The sequence below is a fragment of the Lepidochelys kempii genome, chromosome 9, assembly GCF_965140265.1.
Source record: "Lepidochelys kempii isolate rLepKem1 chromosome 9, rLepKem1.hap2, whole genome shotgun sequence".
Classification (NCBI taxonomy): Eukaryota; Metazoa; Chordata; order Testudines; family Cheloniidae; genus Lepidochelys; species Lepidochelys kempii.
This window is the reverse complement of record NC_133264.1, coordinates 84954108-84971091: the sequence shown is the minus strand read 5'-3', so window position 1 is coordinate 84971091 and position 16984 is coordinate 84954108. Positions and strand designations below refer to the sequence as shown.

Below are 16984 nucleotides of genomic sequence, written 5' to 3'. Positions count from 1 at the left end.
AAACAGTTTAGAAATGAAAAGGACTCTGTGGACTAGCCCATCAGAGGGAAAATAAGATGGGTTATTTGTTCAAAAGGAAATAGATACAGTAATTCAGTTACTTTGGAAGACGTGTTGGGACAACAACACCAATATTTGGGGGGTTATAGTAGTAATTGGTTGCTATTTACTATCAAGGGCCTCTTGGTTTTACTAGAGTTTAAAAATATACACACACAGGCAATATTTATATGCTTGTGCATTCTGTAGAATTCTTCCCCACATATGAGAAATATGCTGAAGCCCTGAGAGATTTTAGCTGTTCGTTTGTTTTTGATTAAAAAAATAAGTCTCAACAGTCATTCAACTCTTCATTAGTCCTTTCTGGTCCGTTTACAATTTGACTGACTGCTCTGAAGCTGCTGCAAAACCATTATGTTTTGATATTTTGGACAGGTATCCCAGGTATTAAAGGCTTTCAAGGCATAGCAGGACGTCCTGGCCAGCCTGGCCCTCCAGGATTTCCAGGATTAAAGGGGGAGAAAGGCAACCCAGGTCTTTCAGATATTGGAATCCCTGGTCCTAAGGTATATTTCAAAATCCTTCCATAGAAGGCGCTGTGGGTGAATGATATTTCTGTGTTAAAGTGTGTTCATTTTTTTTGTGTGAAGAGAAAGACACACTGGGATTCAGTGTTTTTAAGATTAAAATAAAGATTCATTTTAAAGGAAAAACAGGTTTTTTGAAAATCTGCATAAAACTCACTTCCCCTGCAGCCAATGGCAGCACTGGCTTTCCTCATAAAAGTCTTTGTTTATTAAGAATTGTTTAACAGAGGGCCATCTACTGAGACAAGCATCTGTGATGTCCGTTTCCATTGGTAGAGAGTAATATTTTAAAGCAACTGGAACAGCTGGAGAAACCCCGATCTGTGGTGGTATTAGCACTTGGCAGAAAGTTGCATATGAGACTATCCTAGTTATAAGAAAAGGAGGACTTGTGGCACCTTAGAGACTAACCAATTTATTTGAGGATAAGCTTTCGTGAGCTACAGCTCACTTCATCGGATGCATTCAGTGGATGCACTGAATTTCCACTGAATGCATCCGATGAAGTGAGCTGTAGCTCATGAAAGCTTATGCGCAAATAAATTGGTTAGTCTCTAAGGTGCCACAAGTCCTCCTTTTCTTTTTGCGAATACAGACTTAACACGGCTGCTACTCTAAAACCTATCCTAGTTATGGCTCACTTAAGATTCCCTATAGGTTTTCATTATGTCACTGTTATAATTGGTGACATCATGACAACCTATAGGGAGTAGTAGAATGAACTGCTCCATTCCAATCTCAAGCAACCACAATTCATTCTTGAAAAATGGTGACTACAATGCGCAGAGGTGCCATTTTGAGACGCATCCACAGGGAAGATGCAACTAAAAGGTCACAGTTGCTGCTGCCAAAAACTAAAGCCCGGAAAAAGATATTGGTGCCCAGATTTTCAAACATTTGCTACGTAAGTGACCAGACTTTATAAAAAAGGTAAGCGCCTAGCAGCTGTCACTGGGAGCCTTATGACTAATCTTGAGACAAAACCAATCCTTAGATAAAATATCACACACTTCTGTATTTTTCTTCCTTCTACAATGTCCAAGATAACTGCATGGCAACAGAATCTTGGCTTCTTAAAAGATTCTGTTGCTTCTTTTCCACATGATGACATAATCCTGTTTGACCTCACAGTTGTTGCTGTGAAAATGATTCTGATGTTTTAGGGAATTATAGGGTGACAAGGTGGGTGAGGTAATATCTTTTCCATTGGTGTGAGAGACAACCTCTTGAGCTTACACAGAGCTCTTCCTCAGGTCTGGGGAATGTCTGGGGAATTATGGCACTTGGGCAAGGAATAAGAACAAGAAGCAGAAGTATGTGTGAACTGCACTGATAAAATAACTAGTAGGGATAGAACTTATAAAAATATCTCATTTTTAGCAAGGTACCTGATTGGAATGTTAAAACTAAGGGGGGCCAAATTTATTTTTTGGTGTAACGTTTGGTAACCAGGATAAACGTGGCCAAAGATCTCCTACCTGGACTTGTCTTGTTGCCAATGATCGCATAAATGTTTATTTGTAACTTAGAATGAAACTTAGTTCATCTCTTACTTTTAAAAGCATGAGTTGGTAGTATTCCACTCCTTAAACCTGTGCTTATACTATAGGAGCAGATTTGAACAGTTTCTAGCTCCAATTTGAGGAATATGAAGTGTTTGCTTAAAATATATTAGTAGCTCAGTAACACCTACTAGGAAGAGTTGACACTTTATTTATGACTGAGACTTTCAGAGCCACCTGTGGGATTTGAATGCCCAGTTCCCATTTTCATGACATCTAGTAAAGCCTAATGACTGAACAGAAATCTGTAGTTAGTGGAGAGCACTGGAATGCAATGGGGTGTACAGGTATGAATCTATTTGTGTAAAAAATGTGACAGTCTCAACCTTTACTACTGGTGATGATGCATGAGCCAGAAAGAAAACAGTGTTTTTACTTTCAGAGTTGTGGTTGCAGAGCTGACAAGTTAGGAGAATACTCTGCTTGTAAACTGAACAGGTTTTACATGGCATTACTGAGATGCAATTAGGGTGACCAGATGTCCTGATTTTATAGGAACAGTCACGATTTTTGGGTCTTTTTCTTATATAGGCTCCTATTACCCCCAACCCCATCCCAATTTTTCACACTTGCTGTCTGGTCACCCTAGATCAGAGGTGGGCAAACTACGGCCCACGGCCAACATCTGGCATGCAGGACCCTCCTGCCCAGCCCCTGAGCTCCTGGCCCGGGAAGCTAGCCTCTGGCCCCTCCCCTGGTCTTTCCCCCTCCCCCGCAGCCTCAGCTCACTGCGCTGCCAGCACAATGCTCTGGGCAGTGGGGCTGCGAGCTCCTGGGGCAGCAAAGCTGCAGAGCCGGGCCTAACCCGGTGCTCGGTGCTGCGCGGCGCGTGGCTGGCTCCAGCCAGGCAGCACGGCTGTAGCGTCGCCAGCCACGGGTGCTCCAGGCAGCGCGGCAAGGGGGCAGGAGGCAGGTGGGGTTGGATAGAGGGCAGGGGAGTTTGGGGTGGTGGTCAGGGGGTGGGGATGTGGATGTGGATAGGGATCGGGGTGGTGAGAGGGCAGGGAACAGGGGGGTTGAATGGGATCAGGGATCCCGGGGGGGCAGTCAGGAAGGAGATGGGGGGTTGGATGGAGCATCAGGGGGAAGGCAGAAGCAGGCAGGGGGCAGTCAGGGAGCAGGGGGTGGTGGATGGGGCAGGAATCCCAGGGGGGCCATCAGGGGACAGGGAACAGGAGGGGTTGGATGGGGTGGGGCCATCAGGGGGCGAGAAGCAGGGCGGGTTGGATAGAAGTCGGGGGCTGGGCCACGCCTGGCTGTTGGGGAGGCACAGTCTCCCCTAACCGGCCCTCCATACAATTTTGGAAACCCGATGTGGCCCTCAGGCCAAAAAGTTTGCCCACTCCTGCCCTAGATGCAATATACCTGGGCTCCCACAATGCTATTTTTACAGTTGTAAGTTTAAAATTGTTAAAAAAAAAAAAAATCTCTCCATGTAGAGCTAAAAGAAAGTAACCCCTCCAACTTTTTGCAATGCCAAAGAACAGACTTTGGGGAAAGGCTCTGTGGAACGCTATACAAACAAATTGTAGTGGCCACCATTAAAATCTTTACATTTGCCTTTTTCAAGTAATAAACGTTACCAAGGTAGTTCCAGCACTAAGCATTGGTTAACATTAAGTTAGGCAAAAAGAAAAACTGTGAAGATTTTTAATGACATTCACTGGTGTCTGATGTCAAGAACAGGAACATACAAAAAGAATTAAATGAAATGAATATGAATGGATCTAATTTTTGCCTAATATTTTCCAGGGTGACACTGGTTTCCCTGGATACCCAGGTAACCCTGGCAGCAAAGGTACACCTGGAAATCCTGGTTTGGCTGGATTACCTGGTAATCCAGGTGCAAAAGGAGAAGCAGGCCTTCCTGGATTCCCAGGTAATTTTACTAGGAATTTTCCTTGGAATTTCCTGTCTTCCACTCAGGCTCTCATGTTTTGACTTCCATATCCAAAAGCAGGTAATTTGAATGGGGGCAGGTTGCAATTGCTCAGGGTTCTTACCGTGGAGCCAGTTCATGTAATGCTTCTGGAATCATCACTGCAAAGGAATAGAGATACATAATTTTAAACTTCCTTCTAAAATCAATGTCAATTCATTTGCAGTGAGGGAACCAGAACACATGAACATTTGTGAAAGCCAATACTACAGCTTAAGTTATCTGCATTGGTCAGATTACTAACTCCTCTGACGCACAAAATATCTGAGTTTGGCCATACTTTTTCCCTTGTGGATTGCTACAACAAAGTCCTTGTGGACCTTGACTTTTAATATAACTTACTACAAAATCTTGGCTTCTCTAAAGAATTAATTGTAAAGAGGAGATTTTTTCAATATATACAAATATGAGTTTATTATGTTTGGCAATCTTATCTAGAGACTTTTTAATAGTCAGTATAATTCAGGCTAAGGCTACACTACAGAGCTTACAGCGCTTTACAGCAATGATGCAGCTGCGCCACGCCGATGGGAGAGAGCTCGCCTGTCAGCTTAATTACTCCAGCCCCCACAAGCGGCACTAGTTATGTCAGTGAGAGAAGCTCTCCCACTGACGAAGCTCTTCCCACACCGACACTTAGGTTGGTGTAATTTATCTCATTCAGAGGGTTGACTTGTTCACACCCCTGAGCTACATAACTTATACCAACCCAAGTTGTTGTGTGTAGACACCCCCGGGGCTCTCAAGTATGAATTTAGTGATATATAAACTAAGGGACCAATCATGATAGGTGTTAAGTGTCCTTAACTCACATCAACTTAATGCTGTGGAGGTGAGACCCATGTCCCATTAAGATCTTTTTCTGGAAAGGAGATAGAGAGTGGGGAATTATGAGTTAGCTGCTGTCCATCGTGCTTTCACTGTGTTGCTCACTAAATATGCTGCTGCTGTTTACTAGGTTATATCCATTTTAGATTAAGTGAGCTGTAGCCCACGAAAGCTTATGCTCAAATAAATTGGTTAGTCTCTAAGGTGCCACAAGTCCTCCTTTTCTTTTTGCGGATACAGACTAACACGGCTGCTACTCTGAAACCTGTCTGACTTAAGTTAGATACGCTGTTGGCCTTCAGCATTAAGTAATTAAGAAGGTGGAATTCTGAAGGATGGCAGGAAAAAAACACCTTTAGGCCACCATGTTTTATATTGATGAACTTCCTCTTCTTTAAAGCCCTACTGTCCCTTTAAGTGAATGGTTGCAAATCTATGTTGTTAACAGTTGCAGCATGTATTGTACAGTATCTTGATACTTTCTTGACACCCTTTACTTGGTCTGACTTGTACCTTATCCATTGCATACCAATGCCTGATAAAACATTGCAGTGTCTTGTTTGATTAACATGTCTCTATTTCACAGGGACACCAGGAATTCCAGGACCAAAAGGTATTGATGGACCCCCAGGTAATCCTGGTCTCCCTGGATCACCTGGGCCACCAGGTAGGCATGAATAGTACAACAAAGTCAAGCTAGAAAAACCATCAGACTGATTGCAGAACCTCAGTTATGTTTCTATAGATGCCTGGCTTGTGCTGTTCATCAGAAAGTTCTATGACCTATAGTATATATCTGACTCCCAAACTGTGACTTGCAGGATTAAACAGGAAAGAATGGTTTGAAATAGCTTCAAAGCTTTAGTTGAAAGTGAAAGCTATAAAATGCTGTTTGAAAAATCCAAATTCCCTTTCAGAAAAACGTAGGCTGGCATTATGGGTTCTTTGTTTCTTCATAATAATTTCTGACATGGGAGTCCCATCTTGGATGGCAAAATTCCCATTGATAACAGAGGGCATATGACCAGATCCACTAACGGCAAGTGAAGATTTACCATGGTGGAATTAGACCTGGCAAAAGGAGTACTGTGATTGCAAGTGTTACACTATGCATCCAATTAATGGGTTAAAACTGTAAACTGTCATGGAAGTTTTGCCTGCAGGATTTGGTCCCATAAACCTTTTTAAAATTTGAAATAGCTTCTTTTTTTGTATCTTGACAACTGTATTGTTTGATGTATATCTATTCTCATTCTCTCTCACTCACACACACGTGTATGTACAGTGCCCTGAAACCAAACTACAGTAATTCCATTATACTTGAACCTTCCTTCCATTAGCAACCCTGACCACTTGTGTCACTGACGAAGTTATCTCATTACCTTTTGAAACTAGCAAGTATCTGTAGGCTTTCTTTATATTAAGCATTGTAATAGCTTAGCCTGTGTTTGCAGAAGCAAGAACCTTATTTCACCTCTGAAAGGAAGCATTAGATGGATTTTAATCACCACTAAACTGCTTAAAGATCACAGTTCTGTGACCTTTTTCTGTGAGTGCAGAAAGCAGAGAAGGAAAGAGTTTTCGTTTCGATTTTAAATGTTCTCATTCACATGGACCTTACCTTACTTGATCATTCCTTCAGTTTTAATTTTGCCGTTGGTGTGCTTTTGCTCTAATATGTTGCTATATTTTTTTTAGGTGATGTTGGCCGTCCTGGCACCCCAGGTCTTCCAGGGGAGAAAGGGCAGCCAGGTCGGGATGGTATTCCTGGACCAGCTGGACAGAAGGGTGAACCAGGTTAGCTTCCTTCCTTTTTATTTTCTGCTTCTAACTGTGTTCTGATTTCTGCTCAGTCCTCTTCCAAAACCATCCATGCTCCCTCAGAATAGCCTCTGTGATTCCCAGCTCTTGGGGGTGCACACAACGAAGGGCATCAAGCCTCCAGTGAGATACAGAGCAAGAACTCTCTTCGCTCTTAGACATTTGGCCCTCTAAGGCTTTTGTAGTTGAGCACAATCCCTTTGCCTCTAATTCCATTCCAGCTGCCATTGCTTCTGCTCCTCTAGGGATGAGCTGCACCCATCCTGCCAGATCACCTTATTTGGCCAATCAACTAGGCATGCAGCCATGGGTGGGCTCACCCAGGTCCACCCAAATCTGAGTGTGAGAGGAGGTGGCTCTGCCAGCACCTGGAGTGAGGGAAGGGGTGAGAGCCGTGGCCAGCACGGAGCAGAGGATGGTGAAAGGGGATGAGAGGCAGCTCTTCCTACCTCCTGGAGGAGAGGAGGCAGTTCCTCTGCACCTGCTGCAGTGCAGGCAGAAGGTGGCAGCTCTGGTCACTGTGAACTCACTTCAGGATGGCCCTGGTGGGCAGCTGCTGGGGTTGCTGAATGGGGGTAGCATGTCCCCAGTGGCAGGGTAGTGTCTATTGGCACAAGCTCATCCTCCTTCCCAGAGATCATGTAGCTGAACATGGGTGGGCAGGTGTATATGGTAGCGTTGTTGTGGGACTCATTGCTCTCTCGGCCGTTTTCACAGCAGCAGCCAGCAAGCTGCACTGGGACAGCAAGGGCCTCTTGTTCCTCAGCCATGAAGGCTTCCTCTTCCACTATATCCTGGAGCCTTTTTTTTTTTTTTAAAAGAATGGCCCACCAAAGCATTTTAGTGGGTTGTGTGGCCCTCTACTACCTTAAAAATGTCCATCCATGCTCTAGAACCTTCTTGGATCCAGAAGGTACTCTCTTAAAAATAGCTACTACCACACAACTACAAATGCAAATTTACCAAAACCCACAATGTGAAAGACCATCTTGAGGATGGAAAGAAACATGCCATGTAAGCAGCATATCACCTTGGAAGAGATCCCTTAACACTGAGGGGAGATGTGGAAGTGAGCGAGAACCCTATTAGAAACCCCTCATTAAGGAAACTGAATTACTGGTAAGGGATTCTAACTTCTTATCTTTACCCTAGGCTTCCTGCTTCTGGAGATTTGAGCACTCCACATTTGTAAAAAGATTAATCTGTTTTTTTTTCAGGTCAGCCAGGTTTTGGGCGCCCAGGACCTCCTGGACTCCCAGGATTATCAGGCAAAGTGTTGTTGTTCTTTTTTTTTAATAAGGATGTTTGTAAAATGTATATACACACAAAAGGGGGGAAAGGTGGTAGACGTTTAGCTGATATCGTTATGCTGTACCAAATTAACAATGTAGCAGTAACCTTTTATCTCATATACTACAGTAGGACCTCTCTAATTTGCATCAGTAACTGAGAGACCCTTGTCTCACTATTGAACTTAGTGAATTAACAATTAAGCAAAAACGACAAGACGGTTAAATCGACTGCATCATGCACTGTAGTTTGTTGTTTTACTCCTAACAAATATGGCTTAGTTATAAGGTATGACAATGGGTAAAATTTGCAGAAGCACCTAAGTGACTTTCAAAAGTCACCTGCAAATTTTCAGGAATGACTTAGACACTTAGAAGTCTAATTTACTTTGACTTTCAAGGTGACTAAAACGCCTAAATAACTTGGGCACTTTTGAAAATTGTATCCTGTATGTCTTAACGCTCTGTGCTATATTGTATGAGACTAATAAAGTCTTAATACTGGGGGATCTCACCACAGCAATGTCACGTCCATTAAACCTTTGCTCAGAAGTGGGGTTGTGAGACCCTTATGAGTTTGAGCATCAGTGGATTTGAAGAGTAGCAGAGTGAGATTTAGCAAGGTCCTCTTGCATGCCACAAGTTGTACTTCTTGTCCTCTCGCACCAGTTTTACATTGGTGTAACTCCATTGGTTCCAGTGAGGTGTGTTCAGATTTACACCTTTATAAGCAAGAATGGAATCAAGTCCTAGTACTTCAACTGAAGTTTGGATATTTTACATGTAACTAAACTAAATACAGCATCCATAAACATGTCTGTTTGGTTTAACAGGGCAAAAGGGCGAGATGGGATTACCTGGCCTTCCAGGAGCCCCTGGACTTACAGGTTTGAAGGGTGAACCAGGTTTCCAGGGATTCCCCGGTCTACAAGGTCCACAAGGTCCACCAGGCCTACCTGGGCCACCTATGGAAGGTCTTAAAGGTAGTCCTGGTCCACAAGGTGTACCGGGGAGACCAGGTAGGCATGCAGTTCATAACAGTCCATCTCTGTCAATAATTCTTTATTTTGCTGGCAGGTTATTGGCCTTTAGAACTTCTGAATTTCAGACCAATTTTTTTGATATAGTGTTTGGCTGACAGCCATGTTTCCATGGTATAATCTTTAAATATTTCTTGGTAACCAAAAGGCTGTCGTGCCAAAAGCAACAATATTAAGAAAGATACTAAAAACAAATAAAAATCTTGATTTCTGCTAGTCTCTTTTTTGAAAGACCCTGCTCATACCTGGCAGCAAAATACAATGCATTGATAAACATGAGATTCTCAGCATGTTGTCACAGCAATCATCTAGAGAGCACCAAATCAACTTTTGCAGCATCTGCCAAATACGCCTTTTTGGCATTGTCACATGATCAATGAATTTCATCGTGCACAAAAATAAAAGTAATAAACTCCGTCATTCTAGGACCCATGAAAATCAAATTCATAATAGCATCACAGCATGATCAAATCGGATAGTGGTTTCTTCATCTCAACATCATGTATGCACATCATTGTTCCATCGTGTCACACAGTTCCAGTGGATTCAGTGCAACACCATGCAGTCTTCATCTTTCCATTCCATGTTTGTATCTTGTTCCTGCATCTACTAATTCTGGAAATGATGACTTCCATCCTGGGTTAACATCACTGAGCAGATCCCTGGTGTATTGAGGAATTAGATTAATGTATGTGTTTATATATTGTTTCATGGAAAATTCATCTATCTTAAGATGCCACTTTTGAGCAATTAAGGACTGTGTCAGTGAATATTCTGTCTTTCACCTCTCAAGTCCAAGTACAGTTGTTACTTGGACATGAAATTAATTAGCAGCTAATACTATAAATTGCCATCCAATGCACTTGACATTCATTTTCAAGAGAAGCAGCTTTTTGAAATGAAGTTGTTTGCTTGCTTACAAATAGAAAACACTTATTTTTAAAACTGAAACTGTGCGAGTATTCTGAATTTGGGATTTTTCGTTGGTGAAAGCTCTGGGTGAAGAAGGTAAACATTGAGTTAGTGCATTTACAAAATAACTGCTATCCATATATTAGCAATTTAGGAAGCAAAGGGAAGTTGTGGGGTTTCTTTCAATATACATTTTCTGTAGTCCTTAGGATTGTGAGCTTGGAGCCAAATTAACCTCTGGTGCAAGTAGATGCAACTCCAAGTAAGGGCTGTGACAATCTAGACCTTTGAGATCTTCTGATGAAAAGTGGTATCCAAGTGCAAAGTATTATGATGATGAAACATTCCATAGGGCAGCTGATTGCTGTTCTATAACAATCGGAGCCTTTACTTAAAATAATTTCTCATGCGAAAAGTTATCCACAAAATCTAAACTGTATAATGTAAAACATTAAATTCTGAACAATTTGTAATCCCAAAATCTACCTGTAGCATAGGTAGATTTCTGCTGGTCTCTGATCCTGTTTACATGTTTTGTATAAACCCTGCAATTATTAACCTAAATCAGTCAGCGAACTAGAAGACAAGACCATTATTTTGTGCACATTTTAGGTTATCAGCTGGAAAACACCAGTGAAGTTCTGCTCAGGCATGTTTTCTCTCTTTCATCTCCATTTTTGTTGCATGTAGTATATCAAGTGAAATGTTTGTCTTGCTCATTTGTGCATGGACTAATGTGGATAAACCGCACTATTACTGCAGTTCTATTCCAATCAGCACTTTGTAGAACAAAAGGGCTATAGCCCATCATGGAAATGCTGCTTTCATAACATTTCAACCTTAGGCAGTTAGTCATAAAAGCAGCTCTGCTGCTGACAAATTATCCCACTCCTAAGGAAATAATAAATAGAAACATGAATCAGATGCATCCATTGCTTGCTAACATCTGGGTGTATTTTCAGACTAGTTAAAGTGACCAAATTCAAACCCAGTGTCATTCCATTGACTTCTGCTGAGTTATATCTGGGATGAGTTCGGCCTGATGATAATAGTAAGGGTTTATGAATAGCTACTACAGTAAAGCAGATTCCTAAGAGAATGAAACACTATTTTTAACTCCCTAATTTATTTTTGACCACGAACAGTAATAGTTTGGTGTTTGTGTACTGTATGTAAAGCAATATTGAGCTAAATCTAAATTTAAAGGTTTAGTTTAATACATTGACATTTCTAACAGTTTTGATGTTTTTCCCCCTGTTGTAATGATGGCCTTGGTGAACTTTGATCCCTACTCCCAGGTCCCTCAGGTTAGCCCCTTAACTCCAAAATAGTACTTTGCATGAAGTTGAATGTGTATACTTTAAAAAAACCTTTTTTGGTGTATAAATGTAGAGAACTAAGGTCAGGTATACCAAGTCATTCTTCATATGTACCTTTGATGTGTAGAGTACAGGAAAGCCAAATGCAGGCTTTCAGTCTCCACTGTGCCCATCGTTTGGGGACTGATCCTGGGAAGTGCTGAGGACCCTTTGTTCCCTAACTACAGACAAGTTAAGACCATGTGGCACCTTACTAGTGGCTTTCAGAAGCCTGCAGGATCGCACCCCTGACTGGGAAACATATTTTGTAATATTTCTTCCCAGTCCAATTGAAAGGGGAAAAATAAGAAATATCTCCCACCCTCCCCCTCTAAAAACTGATATGCTGCACAGTGTTCTCATCCCTTCCCTGTAGATCCATGGTTTGGAGGTCAGTCAGATGACAACATTCATTTCTGTAAAACATGCGGTTATTGATTACAGACAGCCAGGAGTGAGGGCACTGTATAAGGAACACAGTCTGGATTAGCCTTCATAATCTATTATGTTGTTTCTTTGGTAAAGTTGACAAGCATATATTTTGTATAATCTTAAATGTAGATTTTGAGAGCCAAGAATTCCTTATTTTTTAGATTCTGTGTTCTGCAAATTTAACGTGGCTATCTTGATTGTTGTTTTGAGTCTTAAGAGAAGAAAAACGCTAAATGAAATAAAAAGTGAGCAATGGGCACCTCATGTGGTGCCTCTGCTGTGATACTTGTTCTCTGTAAAATATTTGTTGTTCACCAAACCAGTTGGGGTCTGAGGATACCTATAGGCTTTTTATTTAACAAGCAGCAGGAGGAAGGAAAGTAGATGTGTATGCCAGTGCATATAGAAGGGATTGAAAGAAGACTTTTCCAAGGGCAGGCTGTGCAAAAAGATGAAGAATTATCCATTCATGCTGTTACGCAGTTCTGGTTATTATGAATAGCTCACTTAGGGCTTGTCTACACATGAAAGCTTTACCAGTTATACCAGTTTAACCATATCAGTATAACTCCCTGTGTGGGCCCTCTTATTTTAGAATTAGAGTGGCTTTTTTAAAGCTTAAAACCCTTCCAAAGTTACATAAACTACCCCAAAAAGGCCCTCTTGTATGAGAATAAGAGTGCCTACCCAGCGACTATACCAGTATAACTATGGCGCTTCAAATTCACACATTAGCTTATGCCAGTATAATTTTCCCATGTAGACAAGCCCTTATTTTCATACCCGTGTTTCACCTCCATAAAGTTTGTGGAACAGAGAGCGGCTTCCATTGCCATATACTAGATGAACAGAATTGGAGCACAAAGCTATCTCCTCTCTAAGACTGCAGGAGATGTTTCATAAGTGCTTAGCCATTTTTTCAGATTTATTTAAATCATAATATACTGTGCATGCAGCACTAGCCAGATGTTGTAAAGTCCCAATGTCTGTCCTGAGAATGAAAGTGACTTGGCATACCTACGTAATTACAAGTTTATTAAATGAAGTCTTGAAAGTTTTGCTATGATGACTTGTAGGAAACAAACTGCTGTGATCAAAGTTGAATAGCAATGAATCAATTTAGTTTTAACTGTGTACACTAAGTGCTGCTAGAGACTTAATGTACCAATCTATGTCCACATCCGCTCTAGGTCATAAAGTATAAAAATAACGTCGTCTCCTCTTTTTATGTAATTGTGGTTTTGTCTGCGTCACAAATCCGTCACTCAGTGTGGCTTGAATAGCAGTCATGCTCCATGCGACGCCCAGCGTCTTGGGTAAGCAGAGGGGCTGCAGTTCAAGACGGAGGGCCACATGAGCTAGCCCCCTCTCCATGCTTTGTCTAATACTCTCTATCTCACTAAATTCAGCACAGACTCTCAGCTAGGCATTCATCCTATTTGGAAATCATAGCAAAACTTACATAAGAATGAATTACATTTTATAAGAAATTAACATTAGCAACAAGATGCTTTTTTTTAACCATTATAAAGCTAGTATTAATAAAGTGTCAAAAGCATAGAAAAGTGTAGAAAAATAGAGCATTGAGATAAACCTGACATGTTTACCGTGGTTTTTAGCTGAACATTGCATGAAATATATATTTAAATCATTTCACTGACATGAAAATGGGTGAGGGGTGATGGATCCAGATTGTCTTAATTCTGGAGGATGGCAGGGAGAAGGTCATTAAAGACTTGCTGCACTGAACAGAAGAACCTTTAAATTGGCTTTCCAAGTGTGTCGCAGCATAAAAAAATCTCCCTAAGAAATTAAAACAGACCAATTAGCATTTTGTGGCATTTTTTATCAAGAACAATGCCAACAAGAGAACAGTTCTAAGCATAGATGTACACGTCATGCTATATATTTTCCTCCAGATTACATTTCTAGCACCTGACCAGTGCACATTTTAAAAAATTTCTTTTGTTCCTTTTTTTGTGTTGCTCACTAGTATTCTGCTCTTCAGCTTCCATTCACAAATGGTGACATTCACATCTGTGCAGTGGGACTTAAGTGGTGATTGCATCTTGTGGTAACCCTCTGCACAGAGATGAATTTCGGCCAAAAAGAAGGTGAAAGCTTCTGACTCTATTAATTAAATTGGATATCCACCAAACTCTAGGCCATGCAGAGGCGGTGTTCTGTCAGTGAAATGGTTACTTAGGACAACCCTCATTTGTATAGGACTAACTGGCAACAGACCTCACTTGTAACGTTAAAGCAAAAACATGCTCTTCAGTAAAGCTTAAGTTTCTGATTTAATGAAGAGTGTCATGTTGGCCTTAGCAGCCTAATCACCAGAATAAGTTGTATGTGAAAAATGTATATATTTGCCTACTCATGTATGGTTTTTTGCATGCATGTTGATTATGTTGTAAATACAAAATATACTGGTGAAATGGGTTTTTGTTTAGTGCATATACTATCTATCATCTGTACTATTTCTAACTAGTAATCTTGTTTTGTACTGTGTGATGTCTGATCCTTCTAACATCGATCATTGGGCTTTGGTGAACTCTGATCCTTCCAGGTCCTCCAGGTTAGATTCTTAACTTGGTCAATTTATTTCACTGCATTGCATTTGTCATACGAAAAATTGATGTTTCCCTGTAATTCAAAGATTGTTTTTAAGTGCTGTGGGTACCCTGCAGATGGTACCTGTTGACAGTTAGCATTCCTGAGAAGGTAACCTGTAATTAGTTCTCATGTGTGCTGTAGCAGACCCAGTGTTTCTTCGGAATAAGCTTGTATGGTGGCATGTGTCTGTAGCTGACAACTGCACGACTTGTTTGATATGTGGCACTAAATTGCTACTGAATTTTAAAAAGAAATGGTTAGGGTTTTATCTTCAGAACTGCATGCAGAAATCTCACTCATCAAATCCATTCTCTGTACGTGGCCTCTTTGAGCTCTTTAAAGAGAGACTTTAAATTGTTAAAAGTTTCAGAAGAATTGAAAAGCCAGTACACTTACAAAATCTTATTACATGGGTAGAATTAAGGACGAGAAAGTCATGAATTCTCCAGCAAAGAGAAGACTCTATTTGTAAGACCCCTTCATCTCCACATATAAAGGTATAAATAGATATGTGACTTAAATCATAGCAACACTTTCCATTTTACTTGCCATACAGTTTGTTTGTGTCACACATGAGTAACGCTGACCTTGTATTTATCACTGTGGAACAAAGGTGAAATGATCTCATCAGGTGTTTTGTTTTCAATATACTATGAGTTGTTTTTATGAACTTACATGAAAATGTCAACAACAGGGTATTTTGCCCTCTGTCTACAAAAAGGAAAGGGTAATGCAATCACCAGGGTCTTGTTTAGGTACCCCCTACTGCTCAGTGGAGAAATCTGTTGAGTGCACATTTAAGAATAAACTAATCCTGAATGTTAGAGAAAATAATTGAAACAAATGTCCAATCTCCATTGGGGTTTATATATTGAAATCAGCCTAGTTATTGGAGAGGAGATTAATCAACTGAAAGGGGCATTCACCCCTGAGCTTTGGTTGGGGAAGGCTCTGCTCTTACCCCTACTCCTGTCTCCTCTGCCTCTCCGTGGTGGAACAGCCTCCAAGAGAGGCAGGATTTAGAGATATTTTTTACCTTCCCCAGTCAGGAGCAGCACTTTGGGGAGGGGGCACACCAGTCCTGCTTCCCTCAATGGAAATATCAAACTCTGTCTGCAATAAGGGGCAGCATTTTACTCTGTGACACTGGCTTTCACAATGGAGTTGGTCAATCAAGAAAACACTCAAGAAGGGGAGAACGCTATGTACTGCCATTAGATTGGCCCTAGCCATGCACTTTGCATTGGTGGTGTGGGAAGCCAAGCTAATATATATATATATTTTAATGTAGAGACCACAGTCCTTATATGCAAATCCATAGCATATAAGGACTGCACAGAAGTCATGGGCAGGCTGACTCATACTGATCCATGAACATCTGTTATGTAATATCAAGGTCTGCCAGGGCCAGAAGGTCCACGGGGTCCCCCTGGAAATGGAGGATTTAAAGGAGAAAAAGGAAAGCCAGGTCAGCCTGGCCAGCCTGGCCTCCCTGGTCTAAAAGGAGATCAAGGACCACCTGGACGCCAGGTATGATAAGGAGTGATGCTTATTTCTAGCTGGGAGTGTTTTATTTTTAAAGAGAATCAAATATGGAGCTTTCCAGTTGGAAGATGGATTTTATGATGAACCTAAAGCCATACTGTAGTTTCTAACACTCTGGAACAGATCCTGGCTTCTAGTGGGCCGGGGAGGTATAGAGGACGTTGGGATCATCTCTAACCCTCTTCCCTCCCACACACACGTAGTGTGTTTCTCCATAGTGTTCAAGTGAGAGCAACAGTAGCCAGTGCGCCATCCTTGCTCTGTTGCCCCTTGCCAGTGAGCGATGATGGCAAATCTCCCAGTCAGTGTCTGTACGTGTATGTGTGTATCAAATTGGCCATGGGTTTTGGGCACCCCGGTTTTTTGGAAGCCCAGCCTCAGACTCCTTTAGGCCTGGCTTTTCAAAGGTGCCGAGCCTCCCACAACTCCCACTCTAGGCCACCTACTGGTCCTGTTCAAAGATGTAGTAATAAATGAGCCCTATTGCATGCTCTCCTTTTTTCGCTATGGATTTATCCATTCATGGTGCTGTTTCCTGACTCAAGTTTCTATGTGTAGCAAGAAAGCTTGGGAATCCTATAGATTCTTGTTTGTCCCCAGCCCACATTTTTTCTCTCCTGAGACTCAATGAGAGGATTAAATAATTGTGAAGCTACTTTGTTTAGGGTGATCCTGGTCGTCCCGGCCTGAATGGAATGAAAGGTGATCCTGGGGTTCCAGGTGTTCCAGGATTTCCAGGTATTTAAAAGTCATTTCAAACAAAGCCCTTAGAACTCAGTAATGTCCAACTAGTAGAGGAGAGGAGCCCACTTTGGGCACTCATGCTGTAGATCTTTTCAGGAAGCACGTACTTTCACTGTGTAACTGTATTGGTTTGGTGTTTCAGGTATGAAGGGCCCCATTGGACCTCCAGGAGCAATTGGTTTTAAAGGCGATCAAGGCCCATCAGGTCCACCAGGTATGAATCATGGTTGATGCTACCCTGCCACTTTCTTATCTTCAGGGAGGTAGAATTGGACCCACAGGCATGGAGCCAAGTCCATTCCTGGTGT

At 41.6% G+C, this 16984-nt stretch overlaps 1 protein-coding gene across 2 annotated transcripts in view; it reads left to right on the top strand.

Annotated features, from left to right (window-relative positions):
- Positions 1 to 16984, top strand: part of COL4A5 (collagen type IV alpha 5 chain) — a 138632-nt gene that overhangs the window by 107967 nt on the left and 13681 nt on the right. Inside the window, exons 36-44 of one of the 2 annotated variants that reach the window (XM_073361228.1) lie at positions 436 to 566; positions 3902 to 4028; positions 5503 to 5583; positions 6615 to 6713; positions 7955 to 8005; positions 8860 to 9045; positions 15784 to 15917; positions 16598 to 16670; positions 16819 to 16890. In XM_073361228.1, the coding sequence (XP_073217329.1) occupies positions 436 to 566; positions 3902 to 4028; positions 5503 to 5583; positions 6615 to 6713; positions 7955 to 8005; positions 8860 to 9045; positions 15784 to 15917; positions 16598 to 16670; positions 16819 to 16890 (954 nt within the window). Of the gene's footprint in view, positions 1 to 435; positions 567 to 3901; positions 4029 to 5502; positions 5584 to 6614; positions 6714 to 7954; positions 8006 to 8859; positions 9046 to 11276; positions 11337 to 15783; positions 15918 to 16597; positions 16671 to 16818; positions 16891 to 16984 lie in introns of those variants that run through there. The other variant, XM_073361229.1, reaches the window with a different exon arrangement.